General features: G+C 44.8%; 1 protein-coding gene across 1 annotated transcript; it reads left to right on the top strand.

Moving 5' to 3' along the window:
- The first annotated feature begins 699 nt into the window (after window positions 1-699).
- Window positions 700-17,959, top strand: ARHGAP40 (Rho GTPase activating protein 40). The gene is made up of 14 exons (XM_058814673.1): window positions 700-899; window positions 5,742-5,962; window positions 7,939-8,014; window positions 8,767-8,918; window positions 9,496-9,661; window positions 9,997-10,088; window positions 10,200-10,277; window positions 10,910-11,069; window positions 11,770-11,852; window positions 12,666-12,872; window positions 13,132-13,272; window positions 14,128-14,288; window positions 15,048-15,103; window positions 15,439-17,959. Exons 1-14 carry the CDS (start codon window positions 719-721, stop codon window positions 15,543-15,545), a joined length of 1,881 nt encoding a protein of 626 aa, XP_058670656.1. The 5' UTR covers window positions 700-718; the 3' UTR covers window positions 15,546-17,959.
- The last annotated feature ends 242 nt before the right edge of the window (window positions 17,960-18,201 follow it).

The raw sequence follows: 18,201 nt of genomic DNA, 5'->3' as shown, positions 1-18,201 counted from the left end.
GCTCATTTTAGGAGAGGCACTGTTTTATGAAGTGATGAGAAGCTCACAGCACCGGGGCTGAAAGCTGAATGAGGCCAGTCTGAGACTTCAGCTGTGCATGAATGAATCAGCAGGGTGGTAAGAAAATTCCATATGCTTGGGTTTCCCAGGACACCTCGTGTTGTTTCACAGCTGAAAAATCTGGTCTAGGCAGGAAAAGGGGGCCTCAGCCCTGTGAGTTGTTTGTTGTGTGAGCTGCAGTGCAGGGGATGGAGCTGTGCTGGGTTTTTGCATAGGGAGCACAAACCTGCTGGGTTTGGTGGGAGCTGCCAGGCTCCTCTCTGTGAAAGGTCTGGAGCACACATGCACTGAGCTTGGGACATCCTGGGTGGCTGTGAATGCAGAGGTGTCTGTGCAAACTTGCAGGGAGGTCTTGGAGTGAGTGTGGGGGTAGGTGCTGTGTTGGAGGTCACAGGAGGGACAGCACTGAAAACACTCTGTTGCTCTGTGTCCTCTCACATGTTTGGACAGCAGTTTTCCCCATTCTCTGGGGGATTTAGTCCCAACCTTGTCTCTATTGCTAAACACCAAGCAAAGGAAGTTCAGCACTTACCTCTGTTTGGCTTTGCTGCAGTCATTAATCAGAGGAGGCTGGACACGAATGCCGTGTGTGATACTGGAGCTTAATCTCTCTCCCCTTATCTCTTCCTCTCTCAGCAGCAGACATTGCCCTTGGAAAATGAACCAGCTTCCTCCAAAGAGTGCTGTGGCATCCCCAGTGCCAGAGAGCATGAATTCCAGGGGAGAGGCTTTGGACAGCTTGTCAATGGACAGTTTTTGGCTGGAAGTGGAGAACATTAAACAGAGCGCTGAAGCCGAGCAGGAGGAATGCGGCCTTGCAGATGTCAAAACACAGGAGGGTAGGTTGCCAAAAATGTTGGGAGTGAGGAGAGGAATGTGAACATCTGAAACAGAAGATTTGCTTATGCACCTGAACGACTCAGAAGCATGCTGGAGTATGGTTAGAATATTATCAGTCAATCAGGGATAGAGATATTATTTTAATTGGGTGGTGGATAATGCCCTGCAGAAGGGGAGGGTTGGCCTGGCCTGGTTTCGGCTTCTGGAGCAAAGCTGACTCCAAAGGTCAGTCCCAGGAGATGTTCAAGGCTCCAGGGTTTTCAAGCAGCCCCACCAAGGGTGGGGGCTCTCAGTGGCAGCTCAGGTGGTGTAGGGTAAAGACTCTGTGAGAGCTGGGGCTGTTTGTGTGCATGGTTCTGAGATTCATCATAGTGGCTTTTGTGGGAGCTGCTTCTGTGGAAGGCTGACAGTTCCTTCTCTAATTCCCTGTTCAAAAAACCACAATAAACATCCTTGAGTCCTTCCACACAAGGTTTTTCCTGCATATCCTTTTTTCTTTCTTTGGCAGAAATGTGCATGGGTTGTTTCTAATGCACTTTCTGCAGCACTGATGTTATCCAGTGCTTTGGAATAATTGGAACCTGGGCCAGTTATTCCAAAACTTTTGGGATTGTTTTCCTTCTATAGAATCACAGAATGCTTTGGGTTGGAAGGGGCTTTAAAGCTCATTCAGTGTCATCCCTGCCATGGACACCTTCCACTGTCCCAGGCTGCTCCCAGCCCTGTCCAGCCTGGCCTTGGGCACTGCCAGGGATCCAGGGGCAGCCACAGCTGCTCTGGGCAAGTCTTTGGTGCCAGGGCTTTAGCACCCTCCCAGTGAAGGATTTCTTCCTAATATCCAACATAATGTTCCCCTCTTTTAGTGAGAACTCATTACTCCTTGTCCTGTCACTGCAGTTCCTATGAGCAGTTCCATGGAAAGTACAACACCCTGGGTTGCTGGAAGGCTGTAAAGTGCTGATAAACACCCAGAGATCCCCCAGGTGGGGACCACACCTTTCTGTGTCCATTTTGAAGAAATTGAGGTGGTTGGCATCCCCTTGAACACAGGTTTGCAGCCTGCACAGCTGTGTGGTATTGAGGATGATCTGTGTCCTGGGGAAATGTTTGTGTGACAGTCCCAGTGTGCTGCTGGCCTTGGGAAGGGCCAAATGCTCTCATGGGGACACAGAGAGGCTCTGGAGAGCAGGGTGGGAACATCATTGTCCCTATCTGCCATCGTTGGCAGGACATGATAAAAATGAAGGTCTGCTGTAAAGTCCCTTTTTATAAAGGAAACAGTTTGATTTTTAGAAGTGGAAGAGATGCAAAGGGATTCAGAAAATTAGTGCACCAGGAAGCAGACTGGAAAAGAGACCATCCCATGAGATGAAAGACTGTCTGGGATATCCTAAAGACTGATATGCTAGAGGCAATTTGATTACTGTGTACAAGCAGGGATATGAGGAGAAGTCTTTTAATGCTGTAGATTAATCTAGCAGGCAGGAACTGAGTGCTTAATTGGCCATTGAAACCAGACAGGCTTGACATGATGCTCCAAGTAGCAAAGCCTTCCCAGCAGCCTGGGGAGGGAGGTGGGGCAGGCTGGAGCTCCTGATGCCTCCTCTGAAGGAGCTTAGGCAAATAAACTCTGTGCTGGGAGTGGGGAAGCTCTGGATGGTGTGCAGGGTGCAGGGCTTGGCTTTGGCATCTCTGCAGCTCCTGCTCAGAGCACAGAGGCTGTGGGGCTCCTCAGAGCCAGAGGCACCTTCACTTTGTGCATAAATCTGGGGTGCTGAGAGATGGGCAGCTCTGTCTGGAGACAGCCTGGAGATGGCTGCTGATAACACAGGGACAGGACAGGCTGTGGAGATAAGGCACTGCAAACACCCAGCTGGGAACACTGCTGTGCAAGCTCTGGGTGAGCAGGGGTGTCCTGAGGAGCTCCTGGTGGCCTGGGTGGCCAGTGTGTAACTACAGGTTTAGGGCAGTGAAAGGTGCTGAGGGTACTCATGGCCTTGCTAACAGTTGGTGGGAGCAGGAAGCAGCTTTTCCTGAAATGCAGCTTTGTGCTGTCCTTGCTGTCACTGTCTGCCCAGCTCTGTCCAGGGCCTGACAGCACAGCCAGCTGATAACACAGGCACTGAAATATACGTTTGTGACCTTACAGCATGTAACTGTGGCTGAGAACTGCCTGCTAAGGGGGATTCTTCACCATCAAACATTAGATAGGAAGTTGTGCTTAATGTTTAGTCTGAAAATGTAGGGTGTTCTAGCTGTCCTTTAAATATTTGGGAAGTGAATACTTTATTATAAATGCTATTTTTGACTAGGTTATATTTCAAGTAAATTTGTGGAACTGGGGTTCTTTAGTTTTTCAAAATCATTCCCAATCTTGCCCTCCTGAAATGCTGCTTGCCTGGAACTCACAAGGCAAATCTCAGCAGCTCTCCAAGCTTAAACCTGGAGCTCATCTTCGGTGGATCTCTCTGCTCTGACCTGTTTCTCTCCAATTTTTCCTTTTTCCCCAGAAATAACCCATTTTGCTGGTTTCCTTTTGTGTTACTGGCAAACATAACTGGGCCAAAATAGCAACCAGAGGAATTACAATCTGGGGCTTTGGCACCAGCTGGGGCAGCAGGCTTGCACGGATGTCCGATGGAGGGGCTGCTCTGTGGGATTGTGTGCAAGATCAGTTTCCTGTTATGACTGGAATTGGCTATTTTCAATATTTGCAAGCAATACACTTCACTTCCTCTAGTTCCCAAAGGCAAAATAAACCAGAGGCTTTTTGTGTGTTGTTCTGCTGTGAAACCGTGGATGCAGAACAAGGAGGTGTTTGGTGAGGGGCTGTGAGTGGGACCAGGACTGGCTGTGCCCAGGGGATGCTGTTACCTGCTAACTTCTGTGAACCAGACATGGAAAAAGACCAAAACTTAGGACCATGGAGGAAAACTAGACAATTTGCTAGAAGATTCACTTAGGGAAATACTTGACTTCAAGTTCAGCTCTATTTACTGTGGTGTGATGATGGAAAAAGTTCTGTTTCATTATGATACCAGAAATCACATAGACCACACTCTGAAGACTGAGTTTTAATTGTGTCACAACACGTGTTTGCAAGCTGCATCAACATGAGGTTTCTCCAGAAAAATGAAATTATTTAATCTCTCAAGGAGAGCTTCATGGCTGCTTTTTATTGGTGCAGCAATAATAAAACTTGGCCTGAGCTGCTGTGGTAACTGAGGAGGTGGAAGTTTGCATAGGACAGGAAGAGTGGGAATGAGCTGCTCTGTGCCAATCAGTTCAGTTGTGAATTTTCTTTTTCCCAGTATAACCTTTGGCAGGGCTGTACTGGAAGTGCCTGCAGTGAATGAATGTGGTAGATGGAATTGAAAAGATAAAGGCTTTATGGTGTTTGCTGTGTTAAAGTTGAAGTCACCTGCTAAATTGTTTCTTTCATCTTTGAATTTCAAGTAGCTGCCTTGCTCAGGGCACTTTCTCACTTGCACTGCCTTATGAGTGTATCCCATAAGAAAAAAAAAAAAAGTCTTCTGTGTTTGAAGTGTAACTTTATATGTATTGAAGAATGAAGTGGAATTGAGCTTGTTTGAGTAATGCTGCTGTACTGTCTCCAGGCTTCTCACACTTCCTTCTGGAACTGGAATGGTCTTTAATTTTAGTGATATTTTGAATAGGCCCAGGCATAAAACAAATGCACAGAGTAAAAATAACATTTTTGCTTTAGCTGAGTGTAGTTAAAGTGCATACCAATCCACTTAAAAAATTAAAGAGTATAGATTATATACATAAATAGTTCAGCAAGTATAGTAAGTAAAATGCATTTGAACCAACCAGATCAGGATCTGGAGAAAAAAAAAGTTGATACCTAGCATGCATATAGATTTTTTAAAAAAGTAAAAGAAGCAACCAAGTTGTTGGGAAAAGTACAAAAGCCAAATATGCAGTATTATGTGCTGTGGCTTCTCACAAACCTTTTGTCCATTCTCAAAGCTGTTGAAGGATCAGGTGGGATCCAGGGAAGACCTGCCATTCCTCCTGGGGTGGCTGTGTGCTGCTGCCAGAGCTCCCCTGTGCACAGGCACTCAATGGAAAGGCAGATTTATGAGTCCATCTGACTTCACTGCCACAATCCTTGCCCAAATACCCAGAGTGACACTTGTGCCCTCTCCTGCCCAGCTCCTCTGGGAACTGTCCTCCTGAGAGTATCTGTACCTCCACAGTTCTTTCCTCTCCTTTTTCCTTACCTGGAATGAGCAATAAGAACTGTGTGAGCAGCTACACCTGCCCAAGGAGCTGTGTGAACTCTGGTGTCACCCCATACCCAGCTGGGCACTTAGGATTAGGGCTGAGATTCTGAGAGCAGCCTTCAGAGCACAGCTGTGGCTCCCTCCCATGATGTCCCACTGGGAACAATGGGACAATCCCAGCCAGGAAACAGCCCAGGCTCCTGCTCTCTGTCCCTGAAGCACGAATCCCAGAACTAGAAAGAGGAGGTGTTCAATATGTTGCCTACTCAGAACAAGCAGCTGTCGTGCTCAAGGGATCCTTCCTGTCCGAATCCAGGAAGTTAAAGGATGGAAATGCCCTAACAGTAAGCACTGCAGGAATTTTTCTTGTTGGAATTTATTAGTCTTGGCTTGTCAAGGTGGTACAAGGCAATGGGAATGTGTTTGGTGGTATTTTGGGGTGTGTTGTGCTGTTATAGACATTGTGTAGAGGAGGATCAAAAGAAATAACGCTTTTATCTGAAAATTCCTATTTTGACACACATCCTTGTAGTTCCCTCTGAGAAGAGGACAGTCACTAACCGCTGCTCCCTCCTCCCTGTGCCCTGGCAGAGGGAGAGGCCGAGGCCGAGTGGCTGCAGGACGCGGGGCTGGCCGAGCTGCTCGGGGAGCCGGCGGGGGACAAGGACAACCTGGTGCTGCTGTCCACGCTGACCAGGACGCAGGCGGCGGCCGTGCAGCGCCGGCTGGACACGTACTCGCGCTCGCGCCGCAGGAGGAACAAGCACCCCGTGCGCGACGTGCGCGACATCTTCGCTGCCAGCAGCTCCCAGGTGCGTTGGTGTTGCCATCTTATTGCAGGGGTTCCATACTGCTGTCTCCTTACAGCAAGTTTCATACTTTCTTGGTGTTTCTCATGGACATCTCCTCAGAGCACTGACTCTTTCGTCTTTACAAAGCAGCCAACTGATTCCATCCATCCATCCATCCATCCATCCATCCATCCATCCATCCATCCATCCATCCATCCATCCATCCATCCATTTTTTGTAGTACCCTTCTTCTCACTGGTCACAGCTGTGGCCTGTTAAAGTCAGGCCTGCTCCTAATCTTTGATAACTGGCCCAGCTGCTACTCCTTAGAGATAAGATTACTTTCTACACTGTCTTTATTTTCTTATATTCTATCCCCCTACATGTTGACATCTCCTAAAAGAGCTTCTTTGTTGGGAAGGATGGAAGTTTGACAAGAAAGTCTCACAGATATGTGTGCTTAGCAGAAAGGTTTTTTAATGTAGACTCTGAAGAAGGAATAGAGATGGAAGCAAGTTTTGATATAGAAGAAAAGAATGGCTGAGCCAGTTTTACTGGATACCCTTTGTCTCCTTGGTTATATTAGTTAGAATGGGGGGTTTTATGACTTAGAGCAAAGGACAAACCCATGTCAAACAAGATGTTTTTACCAAGCAGAAAGATAGCACAGGCAAACAAGTCAGCAGATGATGCAAATAGAAAAAAGGTCTCAGAATTTTCCATTGCAAGAAAACTGAAAAACAACTTCTAGCTTAAACTGTAATGTACTGACTTTTAGTGATTAGAGATCAGTAACATGAATATGGTAATTACCGTAGTTATGTTAGGCTATAGATAATAGTTGAGGTATAGATTGGTTCTACTGTATGAAGATGCTCAGCAAAGAAAAGTCTATAATGCATTGTAACCAAAACCAAAGGGTCTCCAGGCCTGCCTGCAGCTGGAGCTGACAGCTGTGGGCACAGCTCTGTCACCCATGGCCCTGGATGTAACATCTTGGATGGAATAAACTGCATTTTGTATATAATAAACTGCATTTTGGAGAGCCCCTGGAGTCCCTCATTTCACATCCCTCATTTCAGCTCTTACACTTCTTGATCCTTCAAGTCAAGCAAGTGGAGCTTGACTTGGCTTCCTGGGTCTAGGGCTCTTAGAGCAAATCAAAGGTAACTCCCATGTTAGTGAGGGAGAGAGAATGATCATCTGACTCCATGGATATCAGAAGGCTAATTAATTACTTTATTATACTATAATATTCTATACATCTAAAACTGACTCTGCCAAGCACTCAACCCTGCACACAACTGCTCACACTGCACTGAATCTCATGACTGTCACCGGGCAGTCCCAACACACACACACACCTGGCCAAGGAAACAAAACGTCCTCACTTTGGGTAAACAATCTCCATGTTGCATTCTACTTTTGCACAAACACAGGCACAGCAAATGATAAGAATTGTGTTTTCTTTCTCTGAGGTTCAGAGAATGTGAATCCCAGAAATGTTCTTGGGAAGAATTGTGCCTTGCTTTTCTCTGTGAGGAGAAATGTGGCTACAGGCTCCTGGTATGTCTTGGCTTCCTTTCACTTCAAGAGATTGAGACTGGAGAAAAGCTGCAGGGCTGAGGAGTTACTGAAGGACCTGCAGATGCACAGCCCTCCCAGGCTAGAGTAACATTCCTGCTCTATAGTGCCTTGTGGAGCACTGGCATCGTTTGGAGCCCTCTTGTGTTGTCTTTGTTCCAGTGTTAAATCACCATTAAACAAAACAAGAGCACTCCCGAAATTCAGTTCTGATAAGCTGACCTCGTAGAGGCGTAAATCCCGGAGAAATACTAACGCTGCCTTTTTGGATGGGAGGATTGGTTGGTTTATTTAGATTTTTTTAATCTTTTTTAAAACTTGATAAAGAATTCATAACCACCATCTTTTCAGCTCTTTTCCTGTGGTTCTGCTCTTTTGGTTGAGGCTAAAACAACTTCTTTCTTATTTTTCAGGACACAGCAGCAGAGAAAGAGGAGCCCAGCCCAGATCCACTGTGGCACAATCTACGGACTTCAAACACCCAGAGAAGTAAGGGGAAAGTTTTTTAATACAGACTAGGATCTGAAGTAGGGCTGGAACTGGAAGGAAAGCCACACACATATTAAATATTTGCAGTATCTGAAACTTGTTTGTGTTGAAGTGTGGGTTTCTTTATGTGATTATTCACACCATGGATTAATAAACTTTTCCAGGGTCCATCATTGTTAGAATTGTCACTCAGAGCTGATAATTTTAAATTCTTGATAAAGCAACTGAAAGATGAAAATAAAATCAGTCTAGTAAAGCCAGTGAAACCTTATAAATGCCATGAGCAGTTGTGTAAAGAGAAGTTAGCCATAGGTGTGTCTTTTAATTTAGGGCTGTGGTTTTGCCTTACCAATGACCTGGTAATTTTAGCCATAATGTTGTGACTTCACACTGATCATAGACTCATTAAACTTGGAAAAGTTCTCTAAAATCACAAGTCCAACCACTAACTCAGCACCAGTGTGTTCACCACTAAACCATGTCCCCAGGTGCCATATCTCCATGATTTTTTAACCCTTCCAGGAGTGAGGACAGCACCACTTCCCTCAGCAGCCTGTTCCCATGTTCCAGTTCTTGTCCACCCTTTCAGGGAAGACTCTTACCCTACTGATCACTCGGTGCAATGGGGACACTTTTTTCATGTGTTACTGCAAGATTTTTAAAAAGAATGGCACCAAACCCATCTCAAACTGCATTTTTAGCTCATTTGCATTCCTGGCTTGCAGAAATTCAAGGCAGTTTCTCCTCTGCAGCAGAAACCCAGGATTATTCCTGCACAGTTCGAAACCCTGGGAAGGAGGAGGTGTTCAACATGGATGTTGCCTACTCAGAGCAAGCAGCTGTCCTGCTCAAGGGATCCTTCCTGTCTGAATCCAGGAAGTTAAAGGATGGAAATGCCCTAACAGTAAGCACTGCAGGAATTCTTCTTGTTAGAATTTATCAGCCTTGGCTTGTCAAGGTGGTACAAGGCAATGAGAATGTGCTTGGTGGTATTTTGGGGTGTGTTGTGCTGTTATCTTTGCAACATTGGGCAAGGATAGACATTGTGTAGAGGAGGATCAAAAGAAATAACACTTTTATCTGAAACTCCCCATTTTGACACACATCCTTGTTGTTTGCTCTGAAAAGAGGAGAGTAACTAAACTGCACTTTCTTAGTCATAATTCTAAAGTTTTCTCCTCTCTGCAAATAAATTTTGCTGCTTCCAAAATTCAAGTAGATTTGGGTGGGTATTAGGCTGCCTTTAACTTAGAAAAACTGGCATCTCTAGTGTGATTAAAGAGCAATATTGAAAAGAGAAAATATTTATTCAGCTGGTGGTTGAGTAGGAGTAGTTATGGGCATATGTCTGGTCTTGAACACAGCAGGAAGAACAGATGCCTGGTTATGATTAAAAAAAAATAAGACTACAGCAAAAGTTGTTCATTTGTGGGATTAATAGAGATAACTTGAGCTGAATCTTTTGTGTGTGTTTCCCTTAGAGATTTAAGATCCCAAAGGGCAGACTAGGAGTGACCAGGATTGGAGATCTGTCAGCTCAGGACATGAAGAAGATCCCCACACTGGCCCTCATTGAACTTACAGCTCTCTGTGATATCCTGGGCTTTGAGCTGAAGAGAAACAAAGCAGCAAAACTGAAAACAACAGGTTTGTTGTACTCTTTTTTGTGCTTTTTTTTTGGTTTTTTACATTCATCTTCTCATCATACACTCATCAGTTTTGTTTCAAATGTTAGAACAGAGGGTCTTTGATAAGAAACCTTGTGACAGGTGTGTTTTCTTTGGATTTCTCATGGAAGTCAGTGGATCATGACATCAAAACCTACTACCACATTTATGTCTGGCTGCAATTGTCCTGTTTAACTCTCTTTCTCCAGTATCAGTGTTTACAAAAGTCTGCAGTGGAGGATTTATCCCTTACACCTCTGTTAGAGCTGTGACTGAAATGTTGAGACCAACTTGGAAATGTTGTTTCTGTTGTAGAGAAAAGACTCTTTGGAGTTCCACTCAACACCCTGTTGGAAAATGACCAAAAGCTGCTGCCCAACACCAAGGTCCCTCTGCTGCTCCAGGCAGTAAGTTCTGTTCTGGTTTCATTCACACTTCTGGTCCTCAGAGTCAGGAGGCTGTGATAGGGACAGGCTGACTCCTCCTCTGTCCCTAAGAGCTGTTTCTCTCTCTAACAGCTGCTGTCCTGCCTGGAGAAGAGAGGGCTTGAAACAGAGGGCATCCTGAGAGTTTCTGGGTCCCAGACCAGGATTAAGGTATGAGCCCTTTAACATTGTTTGGAAGTGTCAGGGGTGATCAGGAAACATTTGCTGAAGCAAGTGTTTGACCTGAATTATCTCATCCCCTCCCCAGTACAACCACAAACACTCAATGCTGGGAAATACTGCAGCATGTGCTGATGTCACAGAAAACTTTTATGATAAATCCTTTCCTTAGGATTTTTCCTCCTGAGAAGCTGAGAGACCTCAGGAACAAAATGTAAACAATGGTTATCTGTTGCTGTGGAATGCAACAAGTGGATCTGTGATTACCTCATGTTGGTTTGTTTGTAATTGATGGCCAATCACAGACTCTCTGTCTGAGACACAAGCTTTTGTTATCATTCTTTTCTATTCTATTCTTAGCTAGCCTTCTGATGAAACCTTTTCTTCTTTTCTTTTAGTATAGTTTTAATGTAATATATATTATAAAATAATAAATCAAGCCTTCTGAAACATGGAGTCAGATCTCTGTCTCCTCCCCATTCTGAAAACCCCTGTGAACACTGTCACATGCTGAGGCTCTCTGCACCATTTTACCTCAATGCCTCGCCCTCCCAGTGCTCAGCCATAAAATTTCTCTCACATTTGCTCACTAAAGCATGTGAAAAATTCCATCTTTCTGCTAGAGCCTGGAGCAGAAGCTGGAAAGGGACTTTTACAGCGGGCTGTTCCGCTGGGATGATGTGCACCAGAACGACGTGTCGGGGCTGCTCAAGAGGTTCATCCGCGAGCTGCCGGCGCCGCTGCTGACTGCAGAGTACCTGCCTGCCTTTGCTGCTGTTCAGAGTGAGTGCCTGCCCTGCCTGCCAGCACCACTTTGGGCTGTGCAGAGCTGCCCTGGCAGGGGTGTTGGGAGCCTGCGGTGATGGCAGCACAGCACAGCTGAGGGTTGCAGTCACTGGTGATGGGTTGGAGGCGCCTTTCTGCAGCAGCGCTGTGCTGGGGCTTCAGTTCTGTGTTACTGCAGCCTGCACGGTTGCTGCATTTGTCAGGACAAATTGATCAGTAGTGACACCCAGACTGAGCAGTGGGAGCTGGCCAGGGCACACAGCCTGCAGGTAATGTGCTGTTCTGCAAGCACATTTCTTTGTTCACTGGTGGGATTAATAGTTGAGCTGAACCTCTTGTGTGTGTGTTCCCCTTAGAGATTTATGATCCCAAAGGGCAGACTAGGAGTTTGGATGTGTTAATCTTGAGTGCACAAGTTCTTTGTTCAAAAAATGGGGAATTTTGTGTTCTTTTGCTGTTCTTCAAGAGCATGAGGGCTGCTAGTTGATTGTGTAGCTAAAGGAATCAGTCTTCAAAAACATGGGGAGTTCCCTTCTTAAGGACAGTATGAGTTTGAGTTGCTTCTGTGAAACAAGGTCTTAAATTCTAGATGACCAACCACTCAACAAGTAATTGTCTCATTCCTTGGAGGTTTCCTGTGCTCAAAAAGAAGGGTCAGAAACCTGAATCCTCTGTCTTGTTGTTACTCTCCTTCCAGATATTCCAGACCTGAAGCAAAGATTGCAAGCTCTAAACCTCCTGATCCTGATTCTTCCAGAGTCCAACAGAAACACTCTGAAGGTAACTCCTTGCTTTTGATTTAGCCGGTAAAACACAGAATTGTTTAAAGTGAAAAAAACCTTCTTAAAAACACTGAGTCCAACCATTCCCCCAGCACTTCAGGGTGACCACTAAGCCATACCCCCAGTTATATGACTTTTAAATAGTCATCACCTCTGCCTTTCTGTGCTTTATAAGAGCTGTGGTGGTTGTTGCTGCCTTTTTTCTTTTCTTCCTCAGTAGTTCAGCTCCCATGTATTAAAGGTAAGGCTGACTTAGCACCCTGAGCACTTCATTTAGAGCACTGGAATATATAATTCGGTCAAAGATGATCTATCATGAGCACTGGAATATATAATTCAGTCAAAGATGATCTGTCATGGCTCTGGTGGAATTGTGAGGTGAAAGAGATAATCCTAAAAGACTTTGTTTTCTACATTTGGGAATGACTTTGAGGGGACAGTGAAGGAAAGGGGGGGTTCATCTTTGGATTCAGAAACTTTTACAGCTAGAATTTATAAATTACCACCTGCCAAGGAGTAAAAACTCATCTGTTTCCCACACAGACTGTTTTTCCTGATTCAGAAATAATAGATAAACCTCTCTTGGTGTGGCTATTAGTTGCTATCCTAGTATTAGAAATTGCTCACTCCACTTCCTGACTAGAGAAATGGGATTTGCTGATCTATATCAAGAAAAAGTGCTAATTAATGATCTCTCCAGCAATTGCCACGGTAGTTTTTTGAGCATTACTAGTATTGGATGGCATTACTAGCATACATTTTTTGAGCATTACCAGTAATGGATGGCTTACATCTCTTTCCCTCTTCTCAGGCCCTTCTTGAGTTTCTCAGCAAGGTGGTTGCCAGGGAAAAGAACAACAAAATGAACCTCTGGAATGTGTCCACAGTCATGGCCCCAAACCTCTTCATGCACAAGGGGCTGCCAAACAAGATCCCCGAGGGGAAGGAGAAGCAGCTGGCGGAAGGGGCGGCTGACGTGGTGCGGATGATGATCCATTACCAGGACCTGCTCTGGACTGTGAGTTTTACAAGAATTTGGTGGCCTGGGGCAGCAGTGTCTTGGTCTTGTTATAACTGGGATAGGGAAAGGGATAGCCTAGGAAATTTCAGAGGAATTACACAGCTGTGAGCAAAACCTCTGGCTGAATTCCAAGGCTACCTAAAGGTATACAGATTTTCTTGTCTATTTACAGAGCTAAAGTGATGATCAGGTTCCTAAATGACCTCCTTATCTCTGCCTGATTTAATTCCTGTTTTCACCCTTCTCCCCTGCCCAGGTCTCCTCTTTTCTGGTGGCTCAGGTGAGAAAGCTGAACGAGAGCAACAGCAGAAGGTACCAGTTCTGTGACAAGCGGATCAAAAATCTGCTGCGCAAGATTCACGCTGATAAAGACAAGGTGGAAAAGAACCAGGGAGAGGTGAGCTAGGGCTTGGGGAAAAAACAAAACCCCTGTGTATCAAATGCTTAACTGAAAACTCAGAAAGATGAAAGGGATGATACCCTTGAAGAGAGCCAGAGGGACAATAAAAAGCAGAATAATGAGGAACAGTTTCTCAGATGCTCTTGGCCCGGTTGCGGGAAAACCTGATCTCAACAGCAAGAGCACTAAATACATTTCAGGCTGTAAAACGCTTGGTTAAGAGCAGGGAAGAGATCAGGAGCAGAAATTTTATTTTCCCCCATGTTAAGAGCAGAATTCTTATGGCTTTGAGTGCTCCATGTGTTGGAGCAGATATGTCTGCTCTGATAAAAGCAGACTTGTTTTCATTTTTTGAAGCATAAATGCAGGGAATTGCCTAATTTGCTTTTTGCTCTACAATGTCTGTTAAAATGGCACATCACTTGGTGCTTCCTTTCTTTGCAAAGGACCTTTATGAAATTCAGAGGCCTGCAACCCAGATCTCTAAATTCCTTTCCAAGTAATTTAAATGAATTTCAGAAGAGTCATTCACACTCGTGCCAAACAGTTTGTCAGAATTTCTTCTGACAAATCCCATTTGCATCCCAGCTTGTGTCAGTGCTGTGTTTGAACAGCAGAGAGCAGCAGCACACGCTGATGGAGAGCACAGGGCTCCTCTCGTGGCCACAACACAAAACATTGATGATTTATTCACAATGCTCACCTTGGTGCTTCCATTCAACCTGTACTGTAAGAAACAAGCCCAAATTCTTGTTTAATTCTGCACACTCTCCAATCTATTTTGAAAATTAATGTTTTGGCTGATGAGAGTCTTCCTTTAAGCACTTTTTTCTTTTTGCCTGCCTTGTTCAGCCTTCCAAGGTTGTGAAAGTCCACGCCTCACTCCTCCTGAAGGACTCTCTGGAGGTGCACTTGAACAATGCAACCAGGGTTGCCGATGTCTTGAGGCAGTTTCAGAAAAACCTGTGCCAGAATGGCTGGAATATTGTTAACACTGTCAACCTCCTCAAGTGGTAAATGGCTTTTTTTTTTCTCTGCTTAAAAAAGAAAAAAGGACTGAGTGGTCTGGCTGCTGCTTTCTGTCTTGAGATGGAGGTGAGGTGGAAGCACAGCAAGTCATGAGGAGAGATTGTTCTCTGTTCTAAGCTTAGGAAATGGAGTTGGATGGAAGGCAAATTTTATTCTGAGTGATTCCACCCAATGCTCAGACTGTCAGGAGGTCAGTGGTGCCCTCTGGGCTGCTGGACACCAAGTGAACTCCAGAATTCTTGCTGAAGGGAAGGGAAAAGGCAACAACATTGACCCTGACAAGCAAATCCCCTCCAGCCTTCCTGCACAAAACCATCACCTGTATCACTGCCTGGAGTAGTAATTCCAGTGTGCTTATGTTAATGTAGGGATTTCCTAAAATAAACTGTGCAATCCCCTCCTGTGCTCCTGTGGTGAATTGCTGAACTAGCCCAGAAAAGGAGCAGAGGAGCTCCTGCAGGCTGTGTTTGGTGGGTGATGTGGCAGTGCCTCTCCTGTGTCCCAGAGGTGTCCAGGAAAGGAGGGTGAGGAGAAGTTGGCTGGATATGGGTCAGCTCACCAACAGCTTGCCTTGTTTTCTTTTTTGCCAATTTTGGGTGTCCTGCACTGTGCATGGCCTCTGTCCCATGGCCTCTGATCATTGCTGGCCTCTGAACCACAAACAACCCTTTTGAAGGAATATTACTAAACCACCCAACCTGTCTTTGCAGAGATTTAACCTTCAGTGTGTTTTCTTTCTGCAGTAACAACTCCACAGAGTGCACAAGCTTGCTCCTGTATGAAGTGGGAGGCAATATTGGTAAGTACAAATGGTAGCTGCAAATAAGGACTCTGATATCCAGTTTTTATGCTTAGCTTATTTTAGGAGGTAGTTAAAAAATTTCTCTGGGTAACTGTGCCATGGCCTCACCACCCCAAGACTGAAGAATTTCTTCCTAATATCTAATGTACATCTTCCCTCTTTCCTCTCAAAGCAATTAGCTCAGATTTGTGGAAATGCTTCTGAAAGATAATATGGAAATGAATGTGAACAAATCCTAGTTTTTAGGTGGGGGCAAAAGCAAACAAAAACCAAATCTAGCAGCTAAAGGACTAAGGATATTTAAAAATGTGGGTCTCTTCTTGTTTTAACAGGTGAACATTGCCTGGACCCAGACACTTACCTCTTGGACCTGTACCACATCAACCCCCATGCTGAGTGGATAATTAAGCAAAACCCATCTTGCCCTCGGATGTTCTAAGGAAAACACGAGCGAAACAAAGCACTTGGTTGCAGTGTTTGGAAGGTGTGGAAATAGAGACTTTCCTGTTGTAGTGTCAGAGCAGACACTGCTTGCTTCTTGGGAGGAAAAGCACCTTTATGAACTGCTTCCATGGCAGCTGCAGTGAGAGCACAGTGGCCTGAAACAAACAGCAATTATCATGGTGTAGCAGAGTTTGCAGGGGGAATTTAGTTTGTTTAGGCTGTTCCTAAACAAAATATCCCCCAAAACAAACCCTGAAGGCAAAGCTGTGGTGGTTGTGCAGCAAAGATGGAACTGAAGAAGAAAAAGATGATCTTGAATATGGTGGAAGGCATTTGTGCATCCTGGATTTGCTCTTTCTTTTGGGGGAGAGACAGTCAAATGCTGCAGTGGTACTAAGGACATCCCTTGGGTAAGGTCCATGGTTGCCTGTGGCATTTCACCAGAGGATTTTATGATCCTGGGCTTCACTGTTAAGTTCCTGTTCTGTTCTTTAAAGAATGAAAAAGGATGTTTCCAAAAAGGCCAGATGGGATGTGACACCAGCACATCATGTATTTCATGACTGCAGTTAAATACATACTTGCAACACAAAAACAGAACTTTCCTTGAAAAAAGGTATGGAAAATGCAGCAGCCTTTCAGATGTGCAGTGTGACAGGAAGGTGCCTGTCCCATGCTGCTAATGCACACCCAAATTGCCACTGATGAGGGTCAAACATGCATTTATTTTGATGGACAAGCTAAATATCAACAGACAACACAGGAAATATGCTGAAGCTGATGTGAGGTTGGAAATCAGACCTGGCCACGTGAACTGGACTTCTTTCTGGAAGATTCTGTGTGAATGTGTTTGCTCAAAATCAGCAAACTCCCCTGAGCTGTGAGGTGCTGAGCTGAGCTGAGCCCTCCTTGCTCTGGCTGCACATTCCCATTGCACCCAGCACAGCCTGGGCACTGTGGGCTGGACAGTGAGGGCAGAGCAGGAGACTCACACCTGCTGCTGCATCGTCATCCTCATCATCATCATCATCGTCATCATCGTCATCCTCATCATCATCATCATCATCATCATCCAGCCTCAGCTCCAGGAGCACCCTGCCTGTGAGGAGGGTGCAGAAATGTTGCTTTCCTTGGTGGTGATGCTGAAATACCTCATGTGAGGGACCCCACAGTGCAGTGTGAGAGGTGGAACACCCAGACTGTCTGGAAATGTGGACTCCTTTCTCTAAATACTGTTTGTTGTAAACATGGTTGGATATTTATTCATGTGGCAGAAGCAGGGCTGCCCTGCAAGTGTGTACTCAAAGTATTTCATTTGCCAAATCCCAGCTGCACTAGTGACAATCTCCAGTATTATTTCTTTTGTTAGAGGAATTTGTTTCCATTGCAATCTGAATTTTCCCTCCTCTCCTTTTTTTTCCCCCCAGGATGAAATGTAGCTTTTTTCCCTATTCATTATCTCAAACTCCTAGATTCTGTTCTTCACTCTGTGATTATTCTGTCTGTGTGGTTAAATCCTGGTGGTTGAGATCCTTGAGGAACAGGTGAGCCACAGTCCAAATCCTTCCCAGCTTTCTGTGAATTCTGTGTGAGTGGTGCAGATATCTTAAAATTATTCATCTATTAGAGAGTGTGTCTATTGTTTTTTGGTTGAGATGATGCAGGTGCATTGACTGGCTGGATCACCTTCATGGATGTCTTCTTAAGAACCTGTGATAGAACCTCCCAACCCTCCCCCAGGTGTCAACAATTCTTGAGACACCTCTTTTACAGGGCTTAAATTGTGCCTGAAAGAGCCTGATTCTGAGTGAGTGATTGATGTCTCTGGAAAGATCAAGCTGCTTGAAACTGGGGCTTTAAAAACCAAAGGTACCTGTTCAGCATCCCTTCTGGAATTCTTTGTGGCAGTGATGGAGTAAAGACGGCAAGGAGGAAATGATGCCAGAGATGTGATACCCTGAGAAGTACCAAAGGTATCACTGTGAGCTCAAAGTTCCTTTGCACCCTGCAAATCACACAATGCTGCATTTTTTCCACCCCTCATGTGCTGGTTTATTCAATATTCTGTTCATGTGTATTCAGGGGTCAAGACTGCATCACTGCTGCTGTGAACTGCAAATAAGGGGTTTTTTTGAAAACCAAATAATGTGAATCAGTGCTGTGAAAAGCAAGGTTAATGGGAGATTCTCATGAGATAAATATCAGGTTTAAATATAAAAAGAAGTGTTAAAAAATAAATAAAACAGCTCTTTCCAGATGATAGATATGCTTTTAAATTTTTTTTCCTATCTTTGTATCAAAAAGAGTAAATTTTTCAGTCAATGATGTGCAACACACTCCTGAAGGATGGCTTTTAATACCTTTTTTATGATTTTTTAAATTCTGTATTTAAATTTCATTTATTCAGTGGAACAATAAAAACACAGTAAAATCTCCTGGCTGCATTTTCATTAGTGCTTGAGAACAAGTGAAATGGCACCACATCTCTGAATGCAGCAGGATTTACCTCGTGCCTGAAGAGGGATGAAGAGGATGAGTTTTGTGTTACAGCTTCAGGAGCAGCTCCTCTCTGGCTGGTCCTGTGGCATTGCTGCAGAAGGATGCTCCAGAAGGAGGAAAAGCAGGTTGGTGTTGGGTATGAAAAGCCCAGG

Source organism: Ammospiza caudacuta, chromosome 15, assembly GCF_027887145.1.
Source record: "Ammospiza caudacuta isolate bAmmCau1 chromosome 15, bAmmCau1.pri, whole genome shotgun sequence".
In the NCBI taxonomy this organism is placed as follows: Eukaryota; Metazoa; Chordata; class Aves; order Passeriformes; family Passerellidae; genus Ammospiza; species Ammospiza caudacuta.
The sequence above is the reverse complement of the archived record's forward strand: the minus strand, read 5'-3'. Positions and strand labels throughout refer to the sequence as shown.